The sequence below is a fragment of the Gavialis gangeticus genome, unplaced genomic scaffold (genome assembly GCF_001723915.1).
Source record: "Gavialis gangeticus isolate Ggan-Ray unplaced genomic scaffold, GavGan_comp1, whole genome shotgun sequence".
In the NCBI taxonomy this organism is placed as follows: Eukaryota; Metazoa; Chordata; order Crocodylia; family Gavialidae; genus Gavialis; species Gavialis gangeticus.
In genome coordinates this window covers 12871705-12882197 of record NW_017729024.1, presented here as the reverse complement: position 1 = coordinate 12882197, position 10493 = coordinate 12871705, and the positions used below count along the sequence as shown (strand labels likewise).

Sequence of the window (10493 nt, the reverse complement as noted above, 5' to 3'; positions counted from 1 at the left end):
GCTGGAGGGGCCCCAGCTGTCCCCATCCTGACTGGGCCAGAGCGCAGTGGCTCTGATTCATGCAGGTGGCAGCAGAGCATGTCTGGCCCCAGTGTGGGCTGGAAGGAAGAGGAAGGGAGGCTTGTGGCACCCCGTTCCATGGGATGGGGCTGCCGTGCCATGCTAGGCACCATGGCCCCCTCCTTCTTCCCCTTCTTCCCTCCCCTCCCCCTGCTTCCCTTCACCCCCCCAGTGGCTCCTGGCTGCTCGGCCCCTGTGAGCACAGGCACCGGCCCCTGTGCTGCTGGCTCAGCCACAGAGTTCCCCGCTGCCCTCAAGTGCCCCCCCACCCCTTTCCCCTGCTGGAGAAAAGGCAACCCTGCCCTTCCTGCCCTGACCAAATGTCTGGGTTTTTCCTTTGCTCTGGGGATGGGAGCAGGGGAGGGCAATCGGAGGCAGCAGGGAGCACCACATGGGTCTGCTCCCCTCCACAGCTGCAGGCAGGTACGGCCGTGTTCTCTGCTACTTCCAATCATCCTCCCCCTGCTCCCACCAGTGAAGCAAAGGAAAAACCCGGACATTTGGTCAGATTTAAAAAGCCTGCCTGGATGGAGATCAGAGGGCTCAAAAAGAGGATGTGACTGGCAAAACCCGAACATTTGGTCACCCTAGTCCAAAGAAGGTTCTCAGTACTAGTAGATAACAAAACAACAGGCAATGATCTCAAGTTGCAGGAAGAGAAGCTTGGGTTAGAGATTAGGAAAAACTTTTTCCCTAGAAGGATATTAAAACACAAGAACAGGTTACTCTAAGAGGTGGTGAAATCTTCAGTCTTGGAGGTTTTTAAGACCCCGCTAGACAAAGGCTTGGCTGTGATGGTCTAGTTTGGCATAGTCTGCTTTGGGTAGGGGATTGGACTAGGTGACCTCTTGAGATCTCTTCCAACCCTAATTTTCTATGATTAACCTCCCTTCCAAAAAAAAAAAAAATCCTAAAACAAAAATGTTTCAGTTCTTGTTTGTATTTGTAAATGAATACATAAGTGGATGCAACTCTTTGGAAAAAGGAACATATTTTAGCTGCAGATTTCTTGGTAAATAGAATTTTTGAACATGCTTCCAAACTAAAAATCTTGGATAGTATAAATTGGTATGCTTTTAGTTATTTTAATAGCTCTTTGCCCCTTTAAACCACTGAAATACCTAGTATTGGTAGAACAATAACGCGCTCATGAATTTTACTAAGGTACATATTTATCACAGTGGTCCCAAGAGCACTGATATGAGACTTAGGTGGAGTTTAGGGTTTAAGTTCCACAGAATAATCCAGATAGGAGCCTACTGAGTTTCGTGGTTTTTAGTATAACTAAAGTTCAGATGATATTTCCTCCATTTTGAACTGCAGAGATCCCTAGGCACCAACATGGGGTGTTTCTGATCACACCCCATTCCATTTGACATAGCTGAACTCAACTCAGAAACATTAATGGCAATGCCTTGTTTTTTCCCAGTAGAAGGGTAGCAGTATTTCCTACCTTTTACATAATAGTCTCATGGTTACAGAACTCACTAGAAGTAAAAAAAGAAAAAAGCCCATGGATTCTAGGCCGTCCTTGACCTGAAAGGGTTGTAGGCCACATCTCTTATTTCCTAGGTGATTCCCCTAACCACCAGGTTTTAAAATAGATTAGGCAGACGGGGGGTTGCAGGGGGGGAGAGGGTCTGTCCTCCACCCATTCTATTGAAATTATGCTACTGGACAGCCAAGAGCACATGAGCCATGAGACCCAAAAGAGAGAAAGAAAGAGGGAACCTGAGTCATAGCTTGCTGGTTACAGTACTCACTTGTTTTCTGGACCCTTCTGCTGAGGTTATTTCCATTTTAAAGCAAATGACTTCATTGTAAAATGAATCGTGTCCTGGATATAGGGACCAAAACTCAGGATTCACTCTCTGTATGCTGAAACAACTAGGCTACAGAGGCATGCTCCTCCTTGCTTGCTCTCCTTCTGGACCAATCATTCTTGTTCTTTAGGGCTAGGGAAAGCCTGACCCTGAATTGATTCAATCTTTACAGGTTAGTTTAACCTGGCGAGGCTGAACCAGTTTGTAACTGCCAAGACATCGCCTCTGGACTGAAAAATTGCAGGCACCTCCCTGCAGTTGGTCAGGCTAGAAGCTGGGGGACACTAGAGCAGCCCTCCCTTCCCTTCCAAACTGCTGAGCTGAGACAGGGCATGGCCAGGCCTGGGCAGGCTGCTCTGATTAGGGATAGGTTCCTCTCATCCCCCATTGTTGATAACAGAGCATTTAGTTCTGGGGCAGGGAATTTCCCACTTGGGGCAGGGAGGCGCGAACAGCCCCATGGTCTGGGGGTGGGGGGGGGACAGCCCCATGGTCTGGCTGTGGGGCAGGGCCAGGCGGGCCCTGCTATTGCAGGAGCCTGCCGGGGCTTCTCCTGGGTCCTACTGCCTCTGGCTGCTGTCATCTTTGACAGAGAGCTGGGGCAGATCAATATTAGTTTTCAACTTTTTTTAGGGCCGTGCAGGCCAGATAGAATGGCCTGGTGGGCTGGATCTGACCTGTGGACCGTATTTTGCCCACCCCGATTTAGTTAAACAGAAGGGAGTTACACAGGGAGTTATTAGCATTTACCTGCCCATCAAATAAAACAAAAGCTTCTCTCATTAGTACAAGCTCTTCTTAAACAACTTTTTCCAAGGAAGGAATGGAGGGACATTACCAGCTACCTGTTGATTTAGCTCCAAAAAGCCTGTCCACACTGTTCTGTCTGCCTTTGTCCTAGCTCTCACAGCATGCACCATAGTTAGCGTGTGGTATGCTAGCTAATGCTGAGGTATCTGTGTAAGGCATAGGGGAGGAGAGAATTCCTGCTTGAGCAAGGAGTGGAATGGGGGTGGGTGAGCAGGAGGAAGCCAGGCAGATGCCACTGTACCTGCAGTTTCTGCTGGAGCTGCAGCCATGGAGCGGAGGTGTGGGCCCAGCCCTGCTGGGCTAAAGCAGAGCCCCGCCCAGAGTTGCAAAGCATCTATGATGCTGGGGGTGTCTGGTTTATCTTAAACCAGAAAGAGGTCTGGGACAGACACTACATAAACTGGTTTGAGCGAAATCAGTTAAGCCTGATACTAAATTCGACCAGGTTTATCTCAAACCAGTTTTAGCCATTTTCAGACTGGTTTATGTGCACTGAACATCTGTTCGTTACAGGTTTAAATCAGTTTTTGATCACTTAAACTGGTTTATGTGTAATGTCTGTCCCTAGCCTTGGAAGTTCAGTGGTCCAGCTTCAACAGGAGAGATGGAGGGCTTTAACTTGTATAGCTTGGTGGTTTGGACAGTCCTGGGAAGTAGGAGATTTTTTGTTAGAATTCTGTCAGGCTTATAAAGGCTTAGAAGTCAGATTTTTCTACTTCCTAGATAAATAGCCTAACTATTAGGGAAAAGGTAGATACTACTAATGAAATTCATGGTTTCATTTATTCATGGTCACAAGTGAATGAAGCACCTAGTATTCCTCCTGAATTGGGCATCTAAGCTCCTGAGATGGGTGGGAGTTCATATACACCTCTGGTTACTCTTTATTATTGATTACCTATGGAACTTCTGAGGTTTTAGGTTCACCCTTTGGAAAGGCTTACATCTCCCCGTTCTTTGTATAGAGTGTTTAAGTGCCTAAATATGGTTAAATTGGATTATCTGCCTGCTGCAAGGCACCTGTGTTTCAGTATTCTATTGTCTACATGATAACCCCAGATCTGGCCCAGTGTTTTTATTCTACCTTGGCTCAAGTCTTTCTTTATCATTCATAAGTCTGGGTCAGTAGCACTCAAACTTCTGGCCCCACAGGCCAGATGGGTGGCATGGAGTTGGTCTGTGGGTCAGATTGCATGTGGGGTCAGTGCATGAGGTTGGCTTATAGGAGTGATCCAGCATGCTGGCCCGACCTCTCATACCTAGATCTGGCTAACCCAGATCCTGCCATGCACCAGCCTGATCCCAGCATGATCAGGTGCACAGGGCCACATTATCCTGGCCTGGAAATGTGACAACAGGAAAGTGGCAATTAATGCTGCCACTGCTCCCCTGCTGCTAAAATTCTGGACCCTTGAGGAACTCTGTAGGCTAGATGTGGCAGGCAGGCTGGAGGTTGAACACCTCCATCAGGTCTAGGTGATAAGGCTCTAGAAGAACATATCCTTTCAATTTGTCTCATTGTCTGGAACTGCTTTTACTTTTAAAATTTGATAGAAATCATAGAGAAGTAGGGTTGGAAGGGACCTCCCTAGTTCATCTAGTCCAGTCCACTGCCTGAGGCAGGATCATCCTTATCCAAATTATCTTATTCATATCCATAATCTAATCTCTTAGTAAAGCTACTGTCAACCCCAACACCCCAGGATGATCTTTCAGATGGACCATTTCATTTTGGATAATTTTTCGGACAAAATTTAGAAGTCTTTGGTTGTCTGGAAAACTTGTAGCAAACACAGATATTTACAAATATTGAATGCCAGTTAAGAGCTTATCACAATTGCTTTGCTTTTACCCTTTTCCAAATGCACAGACAATAGAGAAGACAGTAGAAAAATTCAAAAGAGAAGAGCAGCCATTGTCATTTTTCCATTAACTGGATGTATTTAATGAGGCACTGGAGAGCAGAATAAGAGAAAATCCAGTGAAGTACTAATTTTCAACAGAAATGTTCAATTTTCATACATTTCTGCTTATACAAATGGATTTGGATGACTATTTTTTCTGCACAATTTCTACAACATGCAAAAATAATTGGCACATGAATTTAATAGCAGGTTAAATTCAGTATCTGAATATTTAACTTTTATTTTTTTAAGAAGCAGAAGCTTGGGAGTTTACCGTCTTGTTTACTAAGAGGAATTGTTCCTCCTGTTTGCCTGAACACTGCAAAATTTGCCAGATAGTACTGTTGCTTACATTTGATGCTAAGATGTCTTGTCTTTTAATATTTTTTTTTTGTAGCTGGAAAGAGTCGAGCTAGTGAATATCATTCCTCCAATTCCATCTGTAAGTCCTAGATTAGGAGAAGTTCAAAATATTTCCCTAAGGATAACTCCTGACATTGCAAATGGGGAAATTGGCTTTACTAGCAATCTTCCAATCATTCTTTTTGAGCCAGAAGATGTTCCTGCTACAGTGGTAAGTAAACTGTATTAATATTGTTGATTTAATAAGGGAAATGTGTTTGAAAAAAAAAAACTTACTTCTTTTTATTCATTGTAGCCTCTTGAAAGAACTATTTCTTCCAAAAATATTTATTTGTCGCACCTGATCCCAAAATATTACTCATGTTTTAAAAAGGGCAATTTAAACAAACAAAAAAGAACAGCAACAAGAATTCTTATAGGTAAAGATGTGGGTCCAGTCTTCTAAGACTTCAGTGGTGTTGTTCCAGAATAAATTTGGCCAGTGGTAGCCATAGAAAAAGACAGATGGGGTTAGTCATTTATAGTCAAATATATATAGTCAAAGGAAATCATTTCTGATTTTGGAGATTTCATGTACAGGGTCCTGGTCCCTAAAAGTAGAAAAAGTTGGGTCCAGACAGGAACACTGAATTGAGGAGGCTGGGTTAAATTTCTCCTCCTTGCATCCTGTTTAATTTGATTGTCTAAACATACTAAATATCACCCACCATATAGAAGATGTATTTGAGAAAGGGTTGATAACAGGTGGTGTGTTTGTAGACCTATCAGTGGCATATGATAGTCAACCACTGAAACCTGCTTGCCAAAGTCTACGATATGACACACAACTACCACCTAGTGCAGCTCATCCAATCTCTTTTGGAGAATAGATGTTTTTACGTAGAACGGTACAAGAAACAGCCATTGGAGATGACGATGAAACAGTCTCCCACAGGGTAGCACGCTAGCACTGATCCTTTTAAACTTGTATACCAATGACCAACCTATACAGAGTAATAGGAGGAGCTTCATGTATGTTGATGATCTATGTATCACTTCATAAGAGAAGAACTTTGCCATTGCTGAGAACAGACTGGCATGTGAATTAAGCAAACTTTCAGATTTACTACAATGAGAATCAGCTTTGTGCTAACCCAGCCAAGATGCAGGTCATGGCTTCTCTATGGTGTAAGTAAAAAACTAGGTGTAAGTTAAACACATCACCTGAGAAGAAATCCCACTGACTAATCACCCAAGTCTTGTGTACTTGGGGGTTACACTGGACTGAACACTTACCTTCAAAGTACATGTCAAAAAGATGAATGAGAAAGTCAGAGCCTGCAGCAGCATACTTTGAAAGCTGGTCACCTCAAAGTGGGGAGTGAACCCCACATTACAAACCACTGCTGTTGCTTTGTGTTACTCTATTGCACAGTATGCATGTCCAGTATGAGAGTGATTAGTTCATTCCAAGAAACTAGACCTAGCTCTAAATGATAGCTGTCATGAACTAACAGGATGTATAAAGCCAACAGTAAAGGATAGCCTGTACTTACTGGCTGGCATTGCACCACGTGATATCAGGAGAAAGGTAGCAAGACAAAATGAAAGATCATGGCAGATGGAAGACCCCAGGCATCCAGTCTATGGTCACAGAGAAGTAACTAAACAGCTTAAAGTGCAAAAGAGTTATTTGTGACCAGTGTTGCACTGTTGGACACTATGACTAACAGGGTATGACTGAGGTTATGGAAGGAAAAATTATGTGCAATCAGGTGTTCTGAACTGGACCTGGATCCCCAGGAGGACCTTCCCAGAAGGGCTGCTCTAGATTGGCCAATATGGCAATGTCTGAACCGCCTGTGTACATAAACTGGAAGATCAAAAACAGACGTGATCCAATGGTGCTACTCTAATGACAAAAAATATATATGAGTGTAGTGAAGTGCAGATTGTGGAGCACTGGTTTGTTTGCTGACTCTTTGATAGGACGTATACAAAAGAGGGCCTTGCTGCAGCAATGGAAAGATCCATCAGTTGTGCACAATTCTGGAAAAACATTAATTTATGACAAGGACGTGAAAAGAATAATTTGATCAACTAAAGTCTAAACTTACCCAAACTTTGTGTTCAGGTTCTAGGTTTGGTTAATCCTCATTCCTAAGTTTTACATACTGATAATATTCCCTTGGCTCCACAAGGGGAATATATTTTTCTTTTTAAGGAATATAGCAGCTAAATTATGTTCTTGCCTGATAAATTTAATTTGCATGTAAATCAAGCTTACTGTAGTCTTCCATGTAAAAGACTAGTGATGATTAAGTGTAACAATTTGAAACGGAGCACTTAAGTCAGGATACTTAAGGTTGAAAACTCCACTTTAACTCAGCCTCTAGCTTTCCTGCCAAGTCCTTTGTTATCCTGGCTGCTGAAATGCAGTGTCAGCTGATTGTTCAGGGTTAGATTTAATCCCCACCCTGTCAAAGCCCATTTTAAAACCATATTAGAAAAAGTTATCCCTTTAAAAGGTCAAGACAGGATCTGCCTGCTGGGTTAGATTAACCCTCATTATAAGGTTCATGAAAGGGAGCCTTTCCTGACTGGGGCTCAAGTTTTGATCAGCAGACCTTTGTTGCAGTTGCTGTTTTGTTACTTTAAAACCAATGCTGTTTGTAGAGATCAAAGCATCTACTTCAAGGACAGGCCTTAAAGGCTCAGAATAATGTAGAATATTATATTCCATTCAAATTGAAATTAAATGTGCGGAAAATAAAAAAATTATCTATATATCTGATAATCTAATAACTCTTTAATTAAAAACTGTCCTTCCTATTCAATCAAAAATAAAAATAAAGCTAAGTCCTTCAAGTTCTAAAATTGCTGAAAATGTGGAAAGCCATCACAAAGCACTGAGAACTACCACACTGGGTTGCTGTATTGTTTCTTTTATTTTAAGCTGAGTTACAACATCTGAGGTTGAGGGTTCTCTCTGCAGAATAACCTCCATGATATTCTGCAAACTTTGACCTGAGGGAAACGCTGGACTGTTGTTTCCCACTGCTCTTAAGTAAGACGTATCATTTTATTATATCACTGCTCTGTTGACTTTGAGGATAACAAAGTATGCTTCTCTGTGTTTTTTAAGATGTTTTCCACAAATGAAAGAGATCATGAACTATCAGTTCATGGAAATGATTGTTACGCAATTGACCTATCAATGCAGAAGCATCATTTTGCCAGTCAGGCACAGTATTATCCAAATGTTATACTATTTTGGATTTTTATGAGGCTGAAAGAAGCTGTTTGAAATGAATTAACATTTCTCTCTCTGTTCTAAGTGGAGCCTATACATTTCTTTATGTCTCATGCTTACCTTTGCTTTCGTTGTTGTTTTAATTGAGATCTTTCCACAGTTCCTAAATTTGGACAGCTTGTTTGGCAGACTGCTTCCCCCTCCCCCCATAAGCTCTAATTAAAACCTGCTAATTACTTTCAACACATTAGTTGATAAGATGGTACTATAATAACCAAAGTAAAATTATGATAATTCTCTTTAAAACCCATTTTGCTTTTTGAAGAGATGAACTCTGGCAATTCCACTACACAAAGCTCATTATATTTGTGGTTGTCTGCTAAATTGTCAGATGTATTAAGTTGTAAACAGCTTATTTTATCTCCTCTTTATTAATTGAAACATATACTCTTAAATAAAAATATGAATGCACACGAATACATGCAGTTCGTATTTTCACAGGTTTTCTTTGATACAGCTCATGTTCTGTGGCTCAGGTGTGGTAAGCTGTGGGGCCAGAGGTTGTGAGTTCAAGCCTGGGGGTGGATCTCTGAGTATGCCAGCTGGAAAAAGCAGCGCTGGGGGTCTTGATAATTTTTTAGACAAGCTTGAGCATGGGCAACTGGTGTCTCCTGGTTCTGGGGGGTCCCCCAATGGCCAATCACCAGCTTTGGAAGTGCCGGCGGCCAACCAGAAGTGTCACCGGCGCTTCTCAGGGTGGGCACGGGCTGGTACTCCACCAGCTGGCAAGGGCCAGTATTGGGGCGGGGCACATGCCCCCCCCCCACATGTCAACTCTGAGTTGGAAAGAGTACAGCAGAGAGCAATGAAAATAGTTTGGGGGCTGGGGCACGTGACTTGTGAGGAGAGGCTGAGGGAACTGGGTTTATTTAGTCTGGAAGAGAAGACTGAGGAGGGATTTGATAAGAGCCTTTAACTACCTGAAGGGGGTCTCCAAAGGGGATGGAGCTAGACTGTTCTCAGTGATGACAGATAACAGAACAAGGAGCAACAGTCTCAAGTTGCAGCAAAGGGTGGTTTAAGTTGAATGTTAGGAAAAACTTTCTTATTGGGAGGGTGGTGAAGCACTGGAACAAGTTACCTAGAGAGGTGGTGGAATTTACATCCTTGGAGGGTTTTAAGGCCCAGCTTGATAAAGCCCTGGCTGGAATGATCTAGCTGGGGATGGTTCTGCTTTGAGCAGGGGTTTAGAATAGATGACCTCTTGAAGTCCCTTCCAACCTTAATTTTCTGATTCTATGAACTCCTTTGGTTTCATTGGTGTTATTTCTGATACGCAGTGATGCAAGTGAAAGGAGAATCAAGCCTTCCATTTCACAGTACTCATGTCCAGATAATATTTTGCAAGTCTCAGGCTGGTAAATGTTTTCTAGGTCTCCATTGCTTTGCATCGAGATGGGACTGATGGTCAGGCAACTGTGTTTTGGAGTCTAAGACCTTCTGGCCTCAATCCAAGAGCAGTAACACATGATGATATAGGTCCTTTTAATGGCTCTGTTGTCTTTTTATCCGGACAAAGTGATACTACAATCAACATTACTGTCAAAGCAGATGATATCCCAGAAATGAATGAAACTGTGACATTAACTTTGGACAGGTATTGTACCCTAATTTTATACGGTACTAAAATACTTTTCAGTCCTTATATAACACTCTACCACAGCACTTAGTAGCTCTTTCATACAGGATTCTACTAGAAACCTTAGGGGAAGTTATACCCTAGGTCAGTGTTACGGATGGGTTCTGTTTTGAGTGGAGGGTAATATAGGAATGTAAATTGTATTTCCTATCGAATGACAGTTGACGTTACATTTCCTATGGCAGAATTGCTGCTTTGAAAAACATTTAGAATACTAAATCCATATTCTAATTCCATTTTCTTATTTTATTTCTATTAAAACCTTTTTTATAATAATCTACATTTAGGAACACCATGTTATCCTGATTTGATGCACACTTGTAGCATGGACAGCTTCACAACACTTTGCTCTACCTTTGATTTAAATGTTGATTTTTACAATTAGCTAAATAGTGAAGGTTTGGGGGGAAAAAGTTGGTATTCCAGCAGATAATCTAAATCCTACAGCATGTACTACAGTTAATATATTGCTATATATTTATTTTAATGTTGGTTTTTAATGATGGTTATATCCATGGAAGAAGTATGGCAGTCTCCTTTTTCATAGTTTCATAGTTTCTAGGGTCGGAAGGGACCTGAGCAGATCATCTAGTCCGACCCCC

At 42.2% G+C, this 10493-nt stretch overlaps 1 protein-coding gene across 1 annotated transcript in view; it reads left to right on the top strand.

Moving 5' to 3' along the window:
• Window positions 1-10493, top strand: part of ADGRV1 (adhesion G protein-coupled receptor V1) — a 576350-nt gene that overhangs the window by 33618 nt on the left and 532239 nt on the right. The window contains exons 10-11 of the mRNA XM_019518182.1: window positions 4995-5171; window positions 9626-9849. Coding sequence (XP_019373727.1) covers window positions 4995-5171; window positions 9626-9849 — 401 coding nt within the window. The remainder of the gene's footprint in view (window positions 1-4994; window positions 5172-9625; window positions 9850-10493) is intronic.